Source organism: Drosophila sulfurigaster, chromosome X (assembly GCF_023558435.1).
Source record: "Drosophila sulfurigaster albostrigata strain 15112-1811.04 chromosome X, ASM2355843v2, whole genome shotgun sequence".
NCBI lineage: Eukaryota > Metazoa > Arthropoda > Insecta > Diptera > Drosophilidae > Drosophila > Drosophila sulfurigaster.
The window spans coordinates 24,614,965-24,639,252 of record NC_084885.1 but is presented as its reverse complement, the minus strand read 5'-3'; the positions used below and the strand labels follow the sequence as shown (position 1 = coordinate 24,639,252).

The window sequence follows — 24,288 nt, the reverse complement described above, 5'->3', positions numbered from 1 at the left end:
ATTTTAGGTGCTTATTTTTTGGCAGGCGGCCGCATTATTTTGTAAAGCGAACTGCGGTCACGCTGAGCTGCTGCTGCACACCGCCGCTATATTTGTAAAGTTCACGATTGAGAGCGGACGTGTTTTTTGTTTGCTGCACACACACAACAATAAACACAAAGGTGCAAAACGTGCCACAGGATCCATTTGCAACTCGTAAATTCAAATTGTAGTTTTTTGTGCACACTCGTCATCAAAATAAATACAAATCGAAAATTAAAACAAAAAATAAAAATAAAAATACGTGAGTCCGCAGCAAAGTAAGCTTCAAAATAGTGTCCCTAAATAATCATAGTGCCTTGTGAAAATAACAAATTTTGCAAATAATTCAATTTATTCAATTTGTTTTGTATTGAGATCGAAAAACATTTTAAACCACAAAGTCAACAAGTACCAAAGTCAAGTAGGCGGCAACGACGAGTTTGTTATTGCAACAGTTTTTTTTTTTTTTTTTTTTTTTCGCTTTTTGCCAAATTTGTGGCAAACTGATTTGTTGCATTTTTTTCATAGATTTCAATAATTATACATTTGATAAATAACAAGAATTCATTATTCAGTGTATGGTGGAGAGTGCGCGTGTTTTTTAGTTTCTAGAAACAAGCGCGGGCATTTTTTTTTTTTTTGAACCGCGAACGTTTTTAGTTGTGATCATCAATTTCCAAATAAGCATAGCGCCAAAACACACGCACAACAACAATCAATCGTAAAGGGCAAAATAAATTCGCATAACGAAACCGAACGAACCGAAAGCTGAGGACATACACAAGAAAATAAGAATCAAATAAAAATACAAAAAAAAAGAAAAACAACAAAATCAACGGGGCAATAACAAAGTCGCCTTTTTGCCTGCCTGCCTGCTTTGCTCGCTGCCTGCGTTTCGTTTGTTCTGCTTGCGCAGCAACAAAATTGTACACACACAGACACATACATACACATATATAGACACATGCATGCAAACAGACACTAACACTTAAGCACAGGCACAGAGACAGACAGACATGTGATTTGAGCTGAAATACGACCACCACTAGCACATACACACACATGCAGTGAGACTTGCGCATGTGTGAGTAAAGAACACGACGATCGAACGACGACGACAACGACAAGCTTATCTCTTACTTCTGCTGCTGCTGCTACGCTGCTTTGAGACGACGATAAAAGCAAAGCAAACAACAACAACCATCGGCAGTTTTGGAATAAAAACACAGTATAATAAAAAAAAGGGACAAAGCAAACGCAACGTAATTTTCAAGTTGCGCTCTGTGTGCTCTTCATTTTTATCCAATTTAATGTTTGACACATGTGCGTGAAAATCCTTTTTTCAAGTGTAAGCGAGACAGAAAGAGATAGAGCCGGCTCGGCTCACAGACGCAACAGGCAGGCACACACACACACACACACATGCGCACGCAGATAAGCGAGCAGCGCAGGAGAGTGAAAGAGACGAAGAACGCAAAGCAGAGCAGAGCACGTGTATTTGTATTGGTATTAGTAGATTGGTGTTTGTTTTGCCAGCGTCGTCGTCGTCGCTTATTCTAACGTTGTCTCGTTGTTTTCTCGTTTCTCTTCCTCTTCACATTCTAGCTTTTGTTGATTGAAATGCAACACGCGCAAAGCAATAACAATAACACCAACTACAACCATTACAACTACAGCGACAACTACAACAACAATAACGAACTACAACTTAACTAGCAAATATCAAAAGTTTCAAGAAGCCGCCATAACAACAAATACTGCAAAGTGCAAATACAACAACAACAAAACACAATAACAATAATATTGCAAAAACAAAAACTAAATAAATTCATCGCAATCAATTTCTCAAGTCAGCAAAAGAAAAGAGTTTAAATTCAAATACACAAAAAAAAGGCAAAATCGAATAAAATACAAAAAAAAAACGAAAACTAAAACACATACAACAAAAGATAAAGCAATTGTTTTTGCACTCTGTCCAGTGAAATACGAGCGAGCGAGAGCGAGTAACAAGAAGGAGCAGAGCTGAAGAGAGGAGCGAGTGAGAGAGCAAAGGCCCATCAAATAATCATAATAACAACAACAACAAAATGTCGGCGCGAATTGTGAAAAAACCGACTTCGATTTTTGGCGGCGGCAATTCACCATATTTCGATTGCGGCGACATTCTCCAAGCGGTAAGTCTACAAAAAAAAGTCTCCTCAAATTTTAAAAGTCCTAAGTTTTCCCACACACAAAAATGTCTCTCCAATTACAAAAGTCTCGAAAAAACAAAAGTCACCACAAAACAAAAAAAAAATTGCCAAATAAAAGTCTCCAACTATAATGGCTGCTAAGACGAAAAAGAAACACGCTACACGAAATACAAAAGTCTCCGTATTTTTTTTTGTAAGGATTTCGCTTTTCTTTTTCTTGCGCCTTTCGAGGTTTTATTTCCGTTATTTTGTTTTCATTATGCGCCTTCTCCTCCGTTCGCTGATTCATAATTATTTTTGTTGGCAAATATTCAGATATTTAACAAAACAAAAACAAAAAACAGCAACAAAATAAATAGCCTGATAAGGGCAGAGCGCCCACGTTAAGCGTTTTTATGATAAGTGTGCAATGTTGTAGAGGAGCGAGGTGTGTAGGGAGGGGGTTGTTTTAGAGTAGTCTCCACTCTCCACGCTTTAGCTTTGTCGTCGTCGTGGTCGTCGTCATCCCAAGCGGCATCATTAAAACAGAAGAAGAAAAAAAAGCAGCTCATGATCATATGTATTTAAGTTGACGTCGCCGTCGACGTCGACGCCAGCAGCGCATCAGCAGCTGTTGTTGTTGTTGTTGTTGCTGTGGCGGTTGATCGACAACAAATTCGATTAAGTCAGAGTAAGTTCCGGGTTTGGATTTTCGTTTAGTGATTTTTGTTTTTTTTTTCGTTTTTTGTTGCCTTTTGCTTTCATGCCGCAAGGCAGATTCAACAAACAACAGCTTCAAGTTTAAAGTTAATGCCTCGATTGCGGTTACGTGCAAAGCGAGGTGTGTTAAAGGGTTGAGAGCTTGGGGTGGAGAGTGGAGAGTTGCGGGGCACTCCAAAGTAGCAAATGTGTGGATGTTTTTTTTGTGTTGTTGTGGCTAATTTGCGTAGAAAACTAAATGCAATGCCGACGACAACGAACGACGAATGACGACGGGTCAAGTAGAACCCAACTATGTACAGTGAATACTGCCTTGGTTGGCCAATAGGAATCTGAATCGTAACTTGCACGAAGCATGCAAAATTGCTCAATGAAATAATTCGAAATGCTATTGCAAAAGTATTTGAATTGGCAAAACAAAGTAAACAAATTACTTAGGCAGTTTTTACTGTAGAGCGCGCACACACACACACATAGACATAGGGACTTACATTTGTCACACAGGTTGATGTCCGATAAAGCAAAACTGTTCTCGATACATTTTGCGCCTGAACTTTGCCATGCACTCGCATTGCGATATTTATCGTCTATCGATTACACACAATGTATGCAAGTTTTTAATCGCAATCTCGTCTGCAATCGTTACGCAGCAGTATTTGTTTATTTTTTCGTTTTCGTTTTTGGTTTTGACTGCGACAACACAATAGCAAACAGCAACAGCAACAACTGGCTGCAGTAGGCAATAGCAACAAATTTGCTGCCGAAAGCGAAAGGGCGCAACACACAAACACACACACATACAAATACTTGTGCATAAAACTGAAACTGAAACTGCTGCAACAAGCAGCGATCAGCGCTTTGCTGCCTGGCTTTGCTTGCTTTGCTTTTGTTGTGCTTTTTGTTTTCTTGCGGTCGACGTTGTTGTTGCTGCTTCTGTGTGTGTGTTGTTTTTGCCCCCTCCTCTGTTGCTGCTGCGATACAGGCGACAAGTTTGTCGACAACGATATCGCAATAACAAACACGTTTCATGCTTTGCATCTTGTGTTTGCCCCCTGTCTCTATCTCTTTCTCTCTCTCTTTTTCTTTCACTCTGCGTGTGTGTGTGTGTGTGTGTGTGTGCAAAATGCGTTCACTTTTTACTTTTATTTTTGTTTCGTTTTCTTTATTTGTTGTCAGGTGGATGAAGCGGCTGCTGCTTGTTGCTGAAGCTGAAATTCACTTTTTCGCATAACTTTTGATTTCGTCGTAGTCGCCGTTTCATAGTTGTTGCTGTTGTTTCGTTACTTTTATTATGAAATTTATATGCACAGAGCTCTCATTGTGTTTCTTGCTTGGTTAGTTGGCGTTTTCTTATTGTTGTTTTTGTTTTTGGGTTTTTGGTTTTTGCTGCTTGCGCCCAAAAGCAAAATGCTTAGTTTGTGTTATATCAAATCCTCATCGCTTCGTAATCATATTACGTTTCAACTTCACCACACACACACACACACAGACACACATGTGAGCACATGCACATGCAGACCATTATGATTGGATGCGTGGCCAAGGGGCAAAGGCAAAGGCAATGCAGCGGCTCTCCTCTCTCTCTCCTTGCCTCTCACTTGCCGAGTTGTGTTGTAGTCGACCACTTTTTTTTTATTTTACGAATATAATTCCATTTCCTGCCAAGGCGATAACAACAACGACGACGTCGTCGCGACCAGCGCTGCATCGTCGTAGACATGCATACACACACACACACACATGTGCATGTCCCGATGTCCGTCGCCATATTGCTTGCTCTACCTACCTAAGCAGCAACAGCTGAAGTAGGGAGAAGGGCAACTCTGCAGCTCCTCCACACAACACATACACACACACACACACATACCCATCAATTTATTTCATTCGTTTCGATTGAATACAATTCGATTAATATGCAGTCCACACACAACAGAGTCTCGAAGTCAGTCCTCAGTCCACATTATCCACACAGTCCACAATCCTCACTCTCAGTCAGTCCTCCGCCATCCAACATGTTGTTGTTGTGTGTGTGTGAATGTTTGAAGCCTCACACACACACACCCGCATACACAAGCACACTTGCATATACAGAAAGCAACATGTTGCCGAATGTGCAAACTTTGTAAGCTCGCTTGTTGTTGTTGTTATTTTGCTGTGTTTTCATGCAAGTTAACAGTGAAATACAAATTATAAATAAATTATTTGCGTGCTTTGCTACTGACGTTGGCTGCTGCTGTTGCCGCTGACTGCTTATTATTATTATTAATATTATTATCGTTGTTGAGTTGAGTTGTAAAATAAAACGAAATAAAATAATAAACGAAACGAAATGAACGAACGAATGTGTGGATGGCAAACGAGCTGAGCGAAATAAATATGTATGAGTTAAGTGTGTGTGTATCAATACCGTGAACGTCGTCTACTTTTGTATGTCTGTCTCTCTGTCTGTCTGTCAGTGTGTGCACTCGTGCGATGTCGTCGTCGAGGTTCGCTATCTCCCACACCAGCAGCAGCACCAGCAACAGCAACAACAACAATAATCATAATAACAGCCACAAACAGCTATGAGCTCCACTTGTCCTCTCTCTCGCACTCTTGCTCTCTTTCGCTGCTCTCTCACGATCTTGACGTCGCACACTTCTTATTGAGCGAGAGGAGCCAAGCAAGCCTGTCGCGGGGCTCTGCCTGCCTGCTGCGCCTGCTGTTCTGCCGCCAGCCTTGCTTTGCTTTGCCTCTTCTTCTGCTTTTGCTTTCTGCCTGTGTGTTGTCGTTGTGGTTGTTGTTGTTGTTCTGCTTGGCACTTCATATTCTATTGTCATTGCCTGTGGCGCTGTTGTTGTAATCTTAAAATTGTCTTCATATGCGCCTCATGATTGTTCTTCTTCTTGTTGTTCTTGTTGTTGTTGCTGCCTTGCTAATGGCCGCTCAATTGAGTGCCAAAGTACACACATACATACACATCCATACAAATGCGTATGCGTATGTGTGTGCGTGTATGTATGCGTGACTCTTGTTATTTCTTGCGGTGGGGTCGCCTCGGCTCGTTGGGCGCCTTCAGGGACTGCTGTTGGTGGGTGAGGAGGGAGGGCAGAAACGGAGAAGGGCATTAAAAATCTAACAAAACAAAATATTATTGAATCTTCAGGCTTAAAATGCCATTAACTTGCAAATACTTTGTGGGGGTCAAGCACTAAACTAAGCTACTACAATTATGTGTGTGATGTGATGTGTGTGTTATCACGTTAGACAGAGACAGAGATGGGAGAGAGCGACAGAGAGAGAGAGAGAGATACACTAAGAGTAGAGGTTAACTGCAAATTGATTAATTTGGAAACACATTTAAATTAATGTAGAAACGCGAAATCATTGAAATATGTTTTCAAATTCAAATTGTAATGCGAAACCTTCAGCAGAGAGTTTAACAACCCAGCAACAACCTTAATAAAAACTCAACTCTATTATGAACTTGCGAAATTTTGTTGACTGACAAAGTGTTTTCCATCTCTAGACGATTTTCAAGTAGTCGATCCACAAAAAAAATATTCCATCAAATACATTATCAATTATAAATAGATATGATAATAAGAAATTCATTTGAAAACCTTTTTAGTAAATTCATTTTCTAATTTAATTGTTTTTTTTTTCGAGATAGTTGAAATCTATCTTTAAAATCTCCTTTTTTGATTTTCGTATATTTTTATTCTATTATATTCTCCGATAAATTAACTAATTTATTATTAAAGTAATTGTGTTAACTGTCAAAGTTTTCCCTGTCTTCACCTTTGGTTTTTAAATTGTCATTCCACAAAACAATTCCATCAAATACATTATCAATTATGAATAGATATGATAAAGTATTTTTTTTTTCGCTCACTTTAGTAAATGAATTTTGTAAGTTTGTTACATTTGCGGGTAAATTGACAGTCATCAAATAATCATTACTCAAATTTGAATAGAAAATGTTTCCACATTTTTTTTTATGAAGTTAAACTGTAATTTTTCTTCGGAGTTTATTTTCTTTTAACTTCATTTTGAATCGTCGAAATTATTGATAAGTTTATTGATTTAGTTGAACTTGAGTTCAGTTTTGCTCTTTGCTTATCGTTGAATGTTATTTTTGAGTTACATTTTTATTCTGATTTTTTTTGTAATCCTTTATGATTCGTAATTTATTTAAGACATAGATTATACAATTTACTAGCGTGTTTTGTAATAGTGTAATAAATTGTTAGTAATATGTAATGCTATTGGGTAACTGAAAATCTCATTAAAATGTGTTTCTTATTTGTGAAAACTGTTGATAAGTTTATTGATTTGGTTGAACTTGAGTTCATTTGTGGTTTACTTATCATCGTTATCGTTGATGTCTTTTCGAGTTATTTATGGGTGATCAGTTTTTGGAAACCCCACAACAACAGTACAGAGGAGATTTCCCGCCCCCTGAATATTATATTTATTTTTTTTATTTTTTGAAGTGTGTACTTCGGGTCTGGGTTCGGTTCGGCTCGCGGGCTTCGTTTAATTTACGAGATGTAATAAATGTGCAGTTGAGTTGACAGTTGGAAAAGTTGTAAAACTGTGACACGAGTGTTGACCCTGTTTACTGCTGGTTTGTTGTTGTTGTTGTTTTTTTCGGTTTTTTTTTTTTGTTGATTTATTTTTTTTTGTCAGGGGGTTTTTTCCGTTGCAATTATTATTATGATTATTAAATATTATTACAATATGTGTGCTACTATTTATTATGATTATTATTATTTGGTATTTCGGTGGATGAAACTTTGAAAATGTCGACTTTACTTTTGTTTGTTATTTTTGATGCGGGCCACAAAGCGCGGCACAAATAGATAGAGAGAGAGAGGAAGAGGGAGAGATATGTGTGTGTCTGTGTGTGGCGCAAACCCGCAACGCAAGCAACATTTTATTTATTATTTTTATTTCGCTTGCAACATCACTATTTCATTTCTTTCCGCCTCTCTCCTCGACATTCGATTCGTTTCGCTTGCCAATCCACCAAAAACAAAAAAAAACAACACAAAATAAAAACAAAAAACCAGCAAGCAAGCAACAAGCAAAAGCAAAAGCAACAAACATCCAATCGCAATCGAATTCGAATCGAATCTATTATATAATGAAGTCGACAGCGACGCCGGCAGCGCAGCCAGCAGCGACCGCGGCGGCTGTGCTGCGGTTTCTGCTGCTGTTTCTGCTGCTTTGCCCGTTTGTGTTTAGTAGATTTCCATTCACATTCACTGTCGCTTTTTGATTACTTGCTTTGCCTGCTTCGCTCACTTTGCGTTGCCTGCCTGCTTGCCTTATGTTGTTGTTGTTGTTGTTGTTTTTGCTTTTGTTTTCGCTGCTTTGCTGTTACTGTTGTTGTTGTCGTCTGCGCTCTTTCAACTGGTTTTTACAGGACAACAACAACAGCAAGCAGCAACATGTGAGCAAGTCGATTATCGAGTGTGTAGAGTGGAGAGTTGTTGTTGTTGTGATCAATGCAGCAGTGAGTGCATTTCTGCTTGTTCTTCTTCTTCTAAGCAGCCAGTCAAAAACAACCCCCGTGCTGAACTGACTCCACTCTCCCCCCTCTCTCTATACTCCACTCCTTGTAGGCATTTGATTTGCTGCTCACGAATATCGAACCCTCTTTTTTCTCCGTCTCCGTCTTCCTCTTCTTCTTCTTCTCCTTCATCATCGATTGCCCGTCGACCACGTGTTCAACATATTCCCAACATTTGTTTGACTACGACTTTAACTGCTCCGCTCTTCATCCCCCATCCCCTGTGATGCCCTTATTTGAGAGTTGTTCGAGTTTTCGAGTTGCGGGTTATCAAATTGTTAGCAAGAAGAAGAAGAAGAAGAAGCAGACCAAGTGTAAGCGGAAGCAGACACTAAAAAGAAAGAGTAGGGGTAGTTTGTTGCTTGTGTTGTTTGTAGGGGGTGCAAGCATCAATTGCAATTGAGAAGCAAACAAAACAAATGCTCTTCGCATTTGCTTTGCCTGCGTTTTTATTACCCTACGATCGGCTCTCTAGCATAATAAAGAGCCAAACAGTCCACCGAATAGACTCTCATATTACTGCGATGATCAACGAAAAACCAAAAGTTGAGATTTTTCTTCAGATAACAACGAACGTATTTTAAATACAACACACGATCGCAGTAAACTAATAAAATCCAGGCAGCAGGAGTGTTTACTATATCAAAAATAAACATTTGCATAAATCCACAAGTAATTAGTAAAACATTTACCATTTTATATAATACACATTTCTTTCTTTCTTCCTTTTTTATTTACAATGTATATATCTAAAGATAAGAAGTAAATTCTGTGTTATAATAGAAATTAATCCAAAACTAAACTTCATCTTTTGATTTAATTCTCAAAACTAAACTCAAGTCCACTTTAATTTTCAATTAATTCTCAAAACTAAACTTTATCACCACTTCATCTTTTGAGCAAATTCTCATTAATATTGTACTACATATTATTGTTCCAATTTTAGGGCTTAACTCTCTTGTGTTTTGAGTTTTTGTATGTGCTGTTTTTTTTTTCTTCACTTATTGAATAAAAGAAAACAAAAAAAAAGAAAAGAAATAAATTCGATGTTAAAAAAATTCCTCAACATCAAGTTTTTGGGGTAATTTTCCATAGGCAGAGATAAATCTGATATGTTTTATGAGACGTTAAAGTTAGTGTAGCTTTACTGTAGCAGTTTAATGTTATTATTACATAGTCTTTCTTTCTTACCTATCTCCCCCCCTCTCTTCTCCTTCTGCAACGTGATCTCATTTTTCACTTTGTTCAAGTTTTTATCCTGCCTTTCGCTTCTGCTGCTGTTGCTGCTGCTGATAAAGCACCGTTTACATTTGCCTTTATGCATGTTTACACTCTCAATGCATGTGTTAGTGTATATGTGTGTGTGTGTCAGTTGATCTCGCTGCTGTTGTTGTTGTTGTTGGCTGCCCTTTTGTCTCCTCACTTTGTTGCTGCTTGTTCTTCATTTTGCTCACAGTTCAGTTTTGCTTATCGCAGCAACAACAACAACAGCAACAGCAATGATGAAAAAAAGAAAAAAAAAACGAATGAAAAAGCAAGAAGCAAAAAAGATTATTATATGAACTAACTAACCCAATAATAAGTATTCTTATCGAATTAAATCACACACACGCATACATATATACGAGAGACACTTGTATGTGTGTGTGAGTGTGAGTATGTCTGTGTTTGTTTTGTAGATATGCCAGTGTGTGTGTGTTAAACAAAAAAAAAAAAAAGTGTCAGCAAGGGGTCTCGGAGTTGACAGTTTGGTAGATAAAGATAGACGATGGAGCGAGCAATGAGCAGAAGTGGGAAGGAGAAGCAACAGTTTAGTGTTGGGTGTTGGGGAAGGGGAGAAGGAGCTGGAGATGGAGGGTTGTAGTTTGAGCAGCAACAACAACAACAAAAGCATGTGCACATGTTTAGCTGCTTCCTCTTCGAAATGCACATTTTGTTTTTACTAATGAGAGAGCGTCGAGTGAGAGCGCAGCCTGTGAGTGAATTTACGTGCATGTGTGTGTGTGTGAGTCGACACATGGCACACACACACACACACATGCATACGTAGGAAAGCTGCTTGCTGATAAGCATTAAGAACTTTGATATGAAAGCAACGCGCACAACAACAACAAACAAACAACAACAAGTGGTTGTGAATGACAGCAGCAGCAAGGAGAAAAGGGTGACTAGCGAGAATGCAATGAAAGCACAGTTACACAGCTGTGCGAGGGAGAGAGAGAGCAGGACAGGACATTCTACAATGTGTGAATGTGAATAGCAAAAGCTCAAAGCTAAGCTAAGCACATGAATCTGAAGTTGAAAGAGGAAAACGACGTCGCTTCGATGACGATTGTTGTGGCTGCTGTTATTTCTCTTGTTGTTGTTGTTGTTGTCGATGACGATAACAATGATGTCGTAAATTTGCTTGCCAAGCGCATGTGTATTTGTGTGTGTGTGTGTGTGTGGACACATGTTTGTACATCAACAAATGTGTAAGAGGCGGACAAAGTGAGGCCCCCGATAAGGTTTGACACTTCAGACAACACACAGAGCAACACTGATAGCCAACAACTGGCCACCAAAATAAATAAAAACTAGAAGGTGGAAAAAGGAGGGAGGAAGGTAGGGGAGGGGATGGCAATAAAATATTGGTTAACAACGCTTGAGCGTGAACATAAATTGCTAATCGATAGTTGTTTTCGCGGCAATCGATTAGCGTGCGGAATCTCTGACACAGATGACAAGCAAAAATCGCAAATGAGTTGCATGCACATGTGTGTGTGTGTGTCGGTGTATGTGTGTGTGTGTGTGTATGAGCAATGAGCTTTCACTCACAACAATGTACTTTACTTTGACATTGTGTCAGAACTTTTTTAGTCGTCTTTAGCGATAAAAAAAGAAAGATTACAAAATAGAGACAGACATACAAAACAGATCTTTTAATCATTATAATGAATATTTCATTGGTATATTGATTGAGGCAGAGATAGTTCATTATAGTGAATGTGTACTGTGGTCACATTTGCATAAGCCAAGATCGTGTTTCTATACGCACACATGCATACTTACTATACATACATATATTCAAGATGTGGAAACGTTTCGTTTGCTTGTAACGCTTTCAAAATTTGCATCCCATTTTGAATGCAACTAAGCCACATGCATAAATACATACGCACACTCACACATGCACACACAGATGTATCGATAAATGGGTAAATGAAATTGACATTTCGTTGCTCTATTCACTCTTACTTACACACACACACACATCCATACATTCATGCTTACTTACATATATATGTATGTAGTGTGCATTCATTCGCACGCACTTCCATTTATAATTTGCCCTCATTTTGCGTTCCCTTTTTGTTTTCAATGTTTTACAGTTTTACAGTTGTTGTTGTAGCTTTTGTTGTTGTTTTTGTTGTTTCCTCATTCACGCAACTTGCAATTTCGATTACAACTCTTTAACTTAAAACTCGGAAACTGCAATCGATTGCATAACATTTCTATATATATACAACGTATGTAATTATATGTCAGCATGCGAGAGAGCGAGAGGGAGATAAAGCGGGAGGGAGGCAGCGAGAGTGGACTGTGCTTTAATTGTCTTTGGTTTTTGATTTTGCTGCTTTACTTGAGCGAAACAATTGCAACACACACAGTCTCTCTGTATGTGTGCATGAGTCAATGTGCGTGTGTGTGTGTGTCTGTGTGGAGGGCAAACCCAAATGGCAAAATGCGAAAACTGCGCAAACGCAGCGCCAGCAGCCGAAGCAGCAGCGGCAGAGCGCAGCAGCATTGCGACAGCGCTGTAAGCAGCAGCCACAAGAAGATGAAAAAGAAGCAGAATGAGCTTCGACAGCAGCAGCAAAACAAGAAAGTTTTGCATGCTCTCGACTCTTGAGATACCCAATACACATTTTAGTTTGCGAATATTAATTAAATTAAGTTTAAACTTGCATTTGTCCTTAATACAAATTAGGCTTAAATTAACTATTCATTATTATATATTTCCATTTTATTAATGAATATGTGTAAACTTTAATGTTCGGCACTAAATTAATATACCCTACTACAAAAAGCAAAATAAAAAAAACCCTCAAATATATAATAATTAATTTATTATATGGAAACCCTTCGACTTTTGTGTGGCGGATTTGCTTTTTGTTTCTTTCCACTACGTGAACGTACATACATATGTACGTGTGTGTGTGTGTGCGTGTATGTGTTTTGGTTTTTTTGTGAGTCTGTTTTTGTTTTTTTAATGATTGCTGTGCTCCGAATTTAGCAAGGCCAAGTCGTTGTTGTTGTTGTTGTTGTTGCTGGCGCGCTTAATGTTTGTGAAGTTTTCTTTTATTGTATTTTATTATGTGTTGTGTTATTATTATGTATTGTGTGGATTGTGTGTATTTTGTGTATTGTATGAGTGTGTGTGTATCGTGGAGCCGGTTCGACCAACGGGCTGCCAAAGAGGAAGCCAAGTCAAGTTGCGCGACGCCGGCAGAGCGACGTCGACGTCGACATCAACGATTGGCAATGAAACGAAACTGGCACGCCGCGAAACCAACAACAACAACGAAATGAAACGAAACGAAATGAAAAAACGACAGCGACTGCGACTGCGACGCATGCGTCGTCGTCGTCGTTGGACGCGTCTTCGCGACATTGCTTAACATTTGGCTTCTCGCTTGCGCATGCGCAAGCTTACCTCTCGCTTCCTCACCATGTACGATTGTCTCTGTGTGTGTGTGTGTTAGTGTGTGCGCTTACCAAATATTAACAGCGACACGAAAATGTGAAATGCTCAAATCGACCTAGACCTCAATCGATGCCGAAGCCAAAGCGATGGGCCAAGTCTTCTCCACCTCCTCTCCCCACCCCTCCTCACCTGTAGCGCGCTCTTTCTCTCTCCCTTTCTACATTGTGTGTGTGGTTTTACTTGTTGCGTTGGATTGCGTCCAAGCCTTTGGCAACATTATGTAAATTATAGCGTGGTAATTACTTGTGTTGTTGCTTGGCTGGTTTTGTATTTTATTTTATTTGTTATTGGCGTTGTTGTTGCTTGGGTTTTTCATTTGACGACATTGTTGTTGTTGTTGGTGGTGCTGCTGTCGAAACGGAACGACGACAAAGTTGGGAGAGAAGAAGACATCGTCATTGAGTGGAGTGATGAACACATTGCGAAATATTGCATACAAAAAGCCGAAATACGCTTGGAACATTGCATACAAAAAACCCGAAAAAAAAGCTAAAATACGCTTGGAACATTGCATACGAAAAGCCGAAAAAAAGCTAAAAGTGCATACGCACAAATTAACGCTGCTTTTAGCCTTTAGCTTTTGCCCAGGCTATTCTATTGCACCCACACACACACACACACACATACACATACGCATGCAAATAGAAGTAAGCAAAACAAGCATGCAAACAGACATGCACACAAGCACACACACACATATTGACACACTCACGTACTTTACGCGCGTCACGTCGCATTGTGTGCTTTATCAGCAAATTGCAAATGTGTGTGTCTAAGCATGTGTGTATGTGTGTGAGAGTGCATTGATTACTCGCCACTTGAATGGCAGCAGCCGGAGACGACTTAGAAACAGTAACCAGCAGCAACAACAACAACAACAACCAGATTGGACTTGACGTCCGAGTGTTGATCGATTGAGCATCGTCAACCTCTCCCCCTCCCCATCCCCCACACCTCTGTCACCTCATGCTTGCTCTCTCCGTTTGAGTTAAATGTACCTACTCATCATTTTGTTCAATTTCAATTCCAATTCCAATTCCATGCCATTCCATTGCTTATTTCCATCCCACGGCGCGCTGACCACAGGGCTGATTGAAAGGGGGGCGGGGCACAGAATAAACATGTAAACGCTGAAGCTGCTGCTGCTGTTGTTGTTGTTGTTGCCGTCGTCGTCGTTTGACTGGGCGCCCCATGTGTTAATTACCAAGTCAAATTTGCCTTGCGACAATTAAAACGATCGACGTGCATAGCATAAGAGTGTTGGCAAAAGGAGAGGGGGGCGTGTGCAGAAGAAGGATGTCGAAAAGTAAATACGAGGAGTGAGTGCAAATTGTTGAACGGAGAGAGGGGAAGGGGTTTAAAATGGGGAGTGCAATGTGAGTTGGTGAGAGGGAGAGGGAGAGGGAAGGAAGCGAAGGAATGGTGAGTTCGGTGTGAGGATGTGGTGAGTGGTGAATTGTGGGCGAAGGCGTGGTGAGTTTGCATTTGAGGGTGGGAGAGTATTAAGAGAGAGTGTTTATGCATAGAGCAAGGAGAGTGGCCTGTGGTGTAATAATTGCGTGGAAGTGGAGTGTGGAAGCCAGACAAGACGGCATGAATCGTTATCTCATTTTGATTAACTAGCGAGCTTTGAACGTATTTATTAAGTGTGTGCGTGTGCAAGTGAGATAGATAAGTTGTGTGTGTGATAGAACTTTGACTGATTGCAGTCGCGTTAGTTTATTGATGTTTGTATTTCGCATGCATTTTCAACTATAATTCGCTGCCTTTGTGATTTTTTTTTTTCGTTGTTATTGTTGCTGTTTGAGTTCTCGAGAGATTCCAGTTTTTTTTTTTATTTTGAGATTTACTCGCAACTAATTGCTAATGTTATTCCCCCCGGTTTTTTAATCTAACTACAAACGCGTGTATATATATACATATATATATATGTTTTTTGTATGTAAAGTGGCAATTCCCTCGGCCAACTTTGTTTGTTAGTTGATCGTGCACAGGTTGTTGCTGTTGTTGTTGTTGCTTTATAAATAACACCTATAATAACTATGTATTCATTTTCAATTCGCATATACACAAACACACACACACAGAGGTGTCCCCTCTCCACCCCCCAACAAGCTGCTTGATCTGTGTGCGCAGAATAAAGAGCGACTCTGACTCTCGCTCTCGCTCACTCTCCCTCACTCTGTGTGTGTGTGTGTGTGTGTGTGTGTGTGTGTGTGTGTGTGTGTGTGTGTGTGTGTGCTTGGGTCTGCTCTGTGCATGTGTATTGGTGTTAGCTCATCGAGGTTATGGATATTGCGTCGTTGTTGTTGTTGGTGTTGTTGTTGGCTGTATAAACCAGTTAGTCAGTCAGGCAGTCTTCAGCATCACACACACACTTAGTTGTATGTGTGTGTGTGTGTACGAACGTGTTTACGAGACAAGCAGCAAAGCAACAGCACAAATCTCTTACCTAACAGCAGCGCACCAATACAAGCATACACTTCGTATTTACATAAATACATAATGTAATCCACAAGTACATGTGTGTGTGTGTGTGTGTGGAATCTATGCTGAAATTAATGAAATGTCAATTGTGTTAGTTTTGCTGTGTGCCAAATATTCAACCGGAACTCTCAAGCAAACGCGAATGCAATGCAAGAAGCAGCAGCAGAAGCATCAGGGCAAGGTCTTTGAGCCAATAAAACAAACAAAAAAAAACAGAAACAGAAACAAAAAGCTCAACTCAACTTAACACACACACAAACAAACACACTCCACACTCAAATGAAAACAAAAACAAACAAGCAAACAGCAGCAATAACCATAATAACAAGAAATGAAAATGCTGTCTGCTAGAGCGAGAGGGAGATGCAGCGAGGAAGAGGAAGCAGGCACCAGCAGCAACGATAGCTAAATACACACACACACACACAGAGTAAGAGAAAAAGCAAAAGCAAAAGACCAGACAAGAAGACTACTACGCAAAGAAAAGTAAACTTATTTTCATTTTCAAATGAAAGGGAAATTCTCACCTAGATGAAAGATGTAGAGAGCGAGACGCACACACAAACACACACACACACGCGAGTTGAGCTCACACATGCATAGCGCAAAAAGCAAAAGCAAAACCACAACAACAACAAAAGCTCTGCGCGGCCTCCGCTGCCAGCGTCGCTGCCTCCGGCGACGGCAGCGGCGTTGGCGCTCGCTCTGATCTATTTGTCTGTTTTCTTTGTAGCGCAGCAAAGTCCCAAGTAGACTCCCCCTTCCCCTCCACCTCTCTCTCCGCCTCAAGAGCAGGTAGCGTGTCTGCTTTGCCGAATTGGGCACAGGGTACACGGCTTGCGTCTGTATGAGTTTCTGTATACTCTACTCCTGTTTATCTTGTCTTTGCACACACACACACACACACACACACACACGTACACAGAGAGACGACACGCATACACGTGCAAAAGCTGAATGCGCGGCCAACTTGAAGTTGTTTTTTGAACACGTTTAAGCGTAGCCTCCCCCTTCCCCTCTCCACCCTCTTTGCTTAAGCACCTCCCGCTGTTATTACTAAATGATTGCCAGCCTGTCTCTGTGTATGTGTGTGTGAGTGTGTGTGTGTGTGTGTGTGTGGTACTTTATGCAAGCAAAGCTTAAGCAGGCAAGGCAGCGATGATGCCGTAAGCGCGAAGTTGGTCATAACAGTCGTAAAAGTTTGCTAACTTGGTGCGCAGACTTTGTGTGTGGTGGTAGTGTTGCCACCTCGTACAAAAAAACAGCTGAGTTGCCTTGCTGCAATTGCTATAAATCTCTTCTACGTTTTGGTTGTCTGGAGTGCGGAGGGGGAGAGGGTCTCCCCTTTTGATAAGCAGAAGTCGAACGTCGTGCTCTTCGAAATGATTCAGAGTGAGGAAGAGATATAGTCAGGTTACCATTATAAATGGTGATAAATGTTAATTGAAGCGCAGCAAAAGCAAATACCAAAAAACAAAAGCACACTAAACAAAAACAATGCACAGCAACCAGAAGCTAATAAACAACAATAAATGAATCACATTAAAAAAATATATTGTGTATGTGTGTGTGTAAGTAAGGAGATAGTAGATAAAAGTCAAGTTGAAATGAATCAGCTAAGCAGAAATTGTTTTCCTGGCCTGTTGTTGTTGTGGTGGCCCCAAAAGCAAAAGGAGTGTGCAAAAATGTTGCAGTCTGGCAACACTAAACACACCGCAGTCGACGTCCGTCGCTGTCTCTGTCTGTCTGCCGCCGGCTGCGCACGCGTCTTTACACTCTCTTTTTAAATTGGCGCTCTCCCAAATCATTCGAGTTGCTCTCTTGTCTGCTCTGCGCAGTGCGCACGTGTGTGTGTGTGTAAGTGCGTGTTAACTGCCAACCAGTTTTTGTTTTTGGTCGTGTTGTTGGTTTTGTTTTGGTTGTTTTTTTTTTTTTGTGTGATTTTTTGACTGTGGCTGGGCCTCAAAAATAAAGTTCACTTTGTCTTTGGTTCGACTTCGTGTTTGACTTCGGGGCTTCGGCTTCGGGTTCGGCATCGTCTTTTTGGGCTAGCGACTGTTGCGTCCATGTCTTGTGTTTGCTTCGGCGGCCTCTTTCGCTTTGCTTTTTCGGCTGCTTTGTAGTTGTAGTTGCTGCTGCTGGCTTGAACTTGAGCTCTATACATATGTAATTGCTCTGTTGTTGTTAGTTTGGCTGCTGCCTACCTCCCCTCCCCACCCATCCCTTCGTTCACCTGCTCTCTCTCTCTCTGGCTGGCTTGGCGTGCATGTGTGTGTGTGTGTTGGTTGCTTGGCTGGTTGCATAACGTGTTACAGCATCGCACGAAAATGAACAACAACAACAGCAACAACACAATACAATAATACAAAAGGAAAGAAAAAAAAACCGAAACTGATGACGACACACGCAAAGGCGGCTGCTTCGAGTGGGCAGCTCTTTTGCGAAAGAGTGAGCGAGAGCGAAAGATCCATACCGGATTGAGTTGAAGCAGCTGTTGTTGTAGTTGTTGGAGTGGAGGGAGCTTTTGAACGGGAACGCTGCCGACGTCGTCGTCGCCGTCGCAGTCCGCCGTCACCTTTGTCCATGTCCGTGTGCGTGTTGTTAATATTGCCATTATTTGTTGTTGTTGTTGTTGTTGTTGTTGTATTGGTTAATGGCTGGAAAATTACATATACATGTGTGTATACTATAAATAACATTTGGCGTTTTTTTGTATTTTTGCAATATCATATAAACATTACAACTGAGACTTGACTGGCAAATCATCTGATGTGATGACTGCGCAGTCGCTGTTGCAGTCGACGTCGCAGCCGCAGTCGACGTTGTGGCTGGCTAGACAAAATGAGAAATTGAATGGGCGCCTTTTGCTTTTGCTCTTTACTCTCTTGCTTATAGGTCAAGTTAAAAGTAAAAGTATTATGTAGTCTACATGTGAGTGTGTGTGTGTGTGTGTTTGGTGAGCTCTGCTCTGCTCTGCTTTGCTTTGCTCTCTCTGTCTCCTTTGCCATTTGTGTAACATGCGATTGCGATTGCGGGAGAAAGAGTGAAAGAGAGAGACACTGTGGGGAGATTATGTGTGCAAAAGCTCGACTTGAATTTAATGTTGGTTTATTTCGCTTGTCTTATTGCAGGTTGCCAGTGATCTGCAGCAGCAACAGCAACCGGATCACATCCTGCTCGACGCCAGCATGGAACAGCAACAACAACAACAACAGCAGCAACAGCAGAGTCGCCAACGTCGCCTGCACGGTTTACTCACACGCACAATTTCACAGCCAACACAGCATCAGGTGAATCAGTTGAACCAACAACAACAACAACAGCAGCAGCAGCAACAACAACAGCAGCAACAGCCGAATGCTTCGCTGGTGACAATTATCGAGGATCTAAACAGCATGAATCTGCATCGCAAGCTGGAGAGAACGCAGTCGGAGCCGCTGCCGCCGCAGCAGCCAATGAACACATCGCGGTGAGTAAAGCAAAGTCAAAGACACACAAACAAAGAGCGCGGGAGAGGGAGAGAGAGAGAGATACAAAGAGAGTCCTTTTATAAAGTGAGCGCAATTGTTGCGCAATATGCGTAGTAGGCAACATATTCTAACATGCAAAGGGCTTTGCTTAGCAACATGCTTAGGCAACATATTCTAGCATGCAAAAAATACTGATCAGCAACATGTTGACAAGTGTTGTGTTGATTTGAAAAGGACAGAAAATAAGCATAAGGAAATAATGAATGTATTTTAATGCGTTCACTTGAATTGCGAAAGAAGGGAAAGCAAATAATGCATTTTACTTGAAAAAAAAAAAATAATGAATTTTATTATTTCTAAAGAATAAAGGAAAATAGGGGAAACATTTATTGCGTTCACTGTACTTAAATAGAAGGAAGAAAATAGGGAACATAAAAAAAGGAAAAAAAAAATATGAATTTATTATATTTATGTTATTATTGTTTAATAATGTAATTATTGCATTCACTATTTTTTTATTCATTCAATATTTATTTATTTTATCATTGCCTAAAAAGAAATAATGCTTAAATTCCAATATTGTTTCTCTCTCTCCCTCTCTCTCCTTTAATTTAAAAACCTGTCTGTTTAGACAATAAGTAAATTGTATAATTAATAGTAAATTAATAGAAATAACAGTTTTTCAATGTATAATTATTATTAGATTAACAAAAATAGCCAAATGACACTTTTTGACTAATAATAATAATTGCGTTTCTAGAGTAGTTGGTAAATTTTATAAATTTAGTGGCATAAAGTGTGTGTTTGCGAATAATGTTGGTCAAAAAAGTCGCAAGCAACATTTGCCCATATGTTGCCAGCAATAAGTGGAGCAAATGTTGCTAGAACTTTGAGCACTCAACATTTGCATGTTGCCAGCAATAAATTTGGCAAATGTTGCTAGAACTTTGAGCACTTAACTCAACTTGGTGCTTGCCATTTTTGGATAACTTGTTGCTAATGTTTTGCAGCTGAATGTTGTTAGCAACAATTGAAGTAAATGTTGCTATAACTTTTTGCACTTAACATTTGCATGTTGCGAACAACAATTAAAGAAAATGTTGCTAGAACTTTGTGCTCCTAACTTGTTGCTTACATTTTTAACTTAATTTGTTGCTAATGTTTAACAGCTAAATGTGGCTTGCAACATTTGAAGGAAAAGTTGCTTTGTGCTCTCAACTTGTTGCTAATGATTTGTGGTTGAATGTTGCGAACAACAGTTGAAGGAATTGTTGCTGGAACTTGGTGCACTCAACATTTGCATGTTGCTAGCAATAAGTTTGGCAAATGTTGCTAGAACAATCAACTTGTTGCTTACATTTTAACCTTAACTTGTTGCTGCATGTTTTGCATGTTGCTAGGAACAATTGAAGGAAATGTTGCTAGCAATCATTTTGGCAAATGTTGCTAGAAGTTTGTATCCTTAACTTGTTGCTAATGTTTTGTAGCTGAATGTTGCGAACAACAGTTAAAGGAAATGTTGCTGAAAATTTGTACCTTGTTGCTAGGAACAACGGAAGGAAATGTTGCTAGCCACAATTTTGGCAAATGTTGCTAGAAGTTTGTATCCTTAACTTGTTGCTAATGTTTTCGTATCTCTTGTAACTTTATTCTAAGTTTGTACATCTCCTTTGTAACGTGTTGCTAATGTGTTTGCATCTCTCTCTCTTCCACTCTCTCTGCAGCTACAAGACGGAACTGTGCCGTCCCTACGAGGAGGCAGGGGAGTGCAAGTACGGGGAGAAGTGTCAATTCGCCCATGGTTACCACGAGCTGCGCAATCTGCAGCGTCATCCCAAGTACAAGACCGAATACTGTCGCACCTTCCACAGCGTTGGCTTCTGTCCCTACGGACCGCGTTGCCACTTTGTCCACAATGCGGACGAGGCACGTGCCCAGCAACAACAACAGCAACAACAACAGCAGCAACAACAACAACAGCAGGCAGCTCAAGGCAAATCGTCAGCGTTTCCTTCGCCAACTGGCAGCAACAATTCACCAAGTGGCAACAACATTTCGAGTGGCAACATTACAAGTGGCAACATCAGTCAGTACTTCTTGCCACTGAGTCCGCCGCTGAGCATGAGCACGGGATCTGATCGCGAGTCTCCCACCGGATCGTTGTCCCTCTCGCCCACAAATTCGCTCACAAATTTCCCATTCCACGATGCGGTTGCCTATTTGAATATGCCACCAAATGGGGCAGGTGGCAGTGTGGCAAATGGAAATGTTGCTAACGGTGTTGTTGGTGGCATGTTGAATGGTCATCATCATCATGCTGGAGCTGGAGGATCGACATCATCGGCATCATCGGCATCGGCATCGTCCACCTCGTCGCCCCCCACGCCCCCCGACAGCCCAAATGCGCCCATTTCGCCGGTTCACACGCCGCCGCCATCGTCACAGCAACAACAGCAACTCTATCAGGAGGTGCATCAGGTGCACAAGCAGCTGGTGCAGAAGAGCGTCAGTTCGCCAATGCATTTGCAACAACATCACCTGCAACAACAACAACAACAACAGCAGCAACAACAACATGAGGAGGCGCCTCGCTTGCCTGTGTTCAATCGTCTCAGCTCCGCTGTGGAGACTTATCAGCAGCACTCCAATCTGGGACTATAAAAAGTGCACTCCCCGCCACCCTTTCCCTTCCCCCTTTCCCTTCACTGCTACAGACAACAATCTCAACAACAACAACAACCCTAATTTCCCATCACTTTCTCTCTCTCTCTCTCTATTATTGAAGCAATATTGCACTATTGTCATCTCACTCACACTGTTAACAATGCTTGCATTACTTTGCTTCTATTGTCATCTCACTCACACTCAACCAGCAACCAGCAAAGTGCAAGCTATCGATATCGATATCGATATCATGTTATCGAGCGACAAGTTCGCTCTCAATTTTGCTCAAAACGTTTTGCATTTCTATCGATCACACACACATCGATATTTGTGCAGCTATTCCCCCATCCCCTCTCTTCCTCTCCCTCTCTCTTTCGCACTTTGTCGCTTTTGTTTAATATATTTATATGCAACCAATTACACACACACACACAATTTAAGCTTAAGTTTAGTTAAGTTAAGCTCAAGTCAGCGCCTTTTTTACTGTTATTCGAGTCGCGCGTCTTCCAACAACAACAACAACAAAAACACAAAAACAAGAGTAGAAGAAGAGTAGAAGAAGAAGAAGCAGAAAGAAAACAATGAAAAAGCAAAAGCAAAAATTGTTTGTGTTTGTGGTGTAAATACAGTTGATTTTTGATAACAATAACGATAACGATAACACGATAACAATAGATAGTTGTAGCTGCGCAAAAAACCGATTTTGATATACCTCTTACAGTTACGTTGCTGTAAACACAACAACAACAACAAGCACAACAGCAATACAAATTTTTTAGTTCTTTTTTTTTTTGATTATTTTTATTATTATTATTATTTTTTATTTTTATTGAAAATTGATTTCATTATTTTTTTGCTGACAAAACAAAAACAAAACAACATAATTTATTTTCATACCAACAACAACAACAATTTAATGTTAATAATTTATGAAACAAACAAACACACACACACACACGCATACACACACACACACACACATTTTTGACCATTGATAATTTTATATATATATGTATATATGAAAAAGCGAAATGAATATATAATATATATACATATATATGTGTATATATACAGATATTTAAATGTATGTACCGAATATGCATATTAATGATAATTTTCTTGTTAATTATGTAATTTTTTTTAATTTATTACGTTTTTTTCGCAACATTTCTTTCTACCGGGTGCAGAGTTATATACCATAAATTATAATTATTACGATAATATATTTAAAACAAAAACTAAAAAAAAAACAACTATTTATACACAAAATGTAAAGTGAAATCGATTGATCTTGACTATCGGTTTGACTATCGATTGCACTGATTCTCTTGTAACAACAACAACAACGACCAACAACAACAAGATCTACATCAGCAAACTGAGTACAGTGTTAAATAATATTATTAAGCGTGTTGCATGAGCCTTAAAAATACGCGATAACTTAAACAAACAAATTTAACTAATTAATTAAATTATTATATTCTTTGTAAACAATTTTTTTACGCGATGCCTTTAAACATTAGCCCCTAGCTATACATATATATAAACAACAACAAAACATATATATATATATATATATGTATATATTTATAAAACAAAACAACAACAAATACTACTATAGTATATAATTTACCGATCTGTCTATATATATACATACTTCATCCGCATATATATGGAGACAACTTACAACTTACGAAAACTATTCAATTGACAAACAACAAACAAGAAGAAGAAGAAGAACCAATCAACACAACAAACAACTAAATCAAATATTTAATTATTTCTCTATTTATTATTGTTTTTTTTTATATAACTATTTATGTCAGTTGTCAAATTCGAGCTGAAAAAATGGATAAAGGATAATGGATAAAATATGGGGGTAAATCAAATTCTCAAAGTGCCTTAACAATAATTTTATACCGAAAGAAAAAGTGAAAGAAAACAAAACAAAAAGAATGAAAAAAGAAAACCACAAAAAAAACAACAAACAAACAAGTTTATGAAAATGTGTGAGAAAAACAAAACATGAGAAAAAAAAAGTGCAAGCAGCATATTTATTATTTATTATTATATTATATTATTTGCATTATTTTTATTAATTCTTATTATTATTATTTTTATAATTATATATTTTTTTTGGTATGTATTTAAAATGAAAACAAAAGAAGGTTACGTTTACATTCTAATTTTTATACACACACATACACACACCAACACATTCACACACACACACACATGTATATTTAGTTCTCTTCTATTTAATTTCTTAACTGCGTTTCGATCCTTCCTAAAATTTTGCTCTTCCTTTTTGTACAACAAACAAAACAAAACCCAACAAATCGAAACGAAACTACAAAAACAAAAAACAAAACGTAACGAAAACATTTTTGAATTACGCGCCAAATTTACCTGACGTCTTCCCTGAAAACTTTAATCGAACAGCTTTATCGA

General features: G+C 39.4%; 1 protein-coding gene across 3 annotated transcripts; it reads left to right on the top strand.

Moving 5' to 3' along the window:
• Positions 1–62: 62 nt before the first annotated feature.
• LOC133849084 (protein TIS11) lies at positions 63–22,127 on the top strand. 3 transcript variants are annotated; one of them, XM_062284951.1, is made up of 4 exons: positions 63–195; positions 1,627–2,195; positions 18,835–19,172; positions 20,898–22,127. In XM_062284951.1, the coding sequence occupies exons 2-4, from the start codon at positions 2,109–2,111 to the stop codon at positions 21,832–21,834; spliced, it is 1,362 nt and encodes a 453-aa protein (XP_062140935.1). In that variant the 5' UTR covers positions 63–195; positions 1,627–2,108; the 3' UTR covers positions 21,835–22,127. The 3 variants fall into 3 exon arrangements, with proteins under 3 accessions (XP_062140935.1, XP_062140937.1, XP_062140934.1); XM_062284953.1 differs by having other exon boundaries at positions 79–299; positions 2,001–2,195; XM_062284950.1 differs by having other exon boundaries at positions 79–299.
• The last annotated feature ends 2,161 nt before the right edge of the window (positions 22,128–24,288 follow it).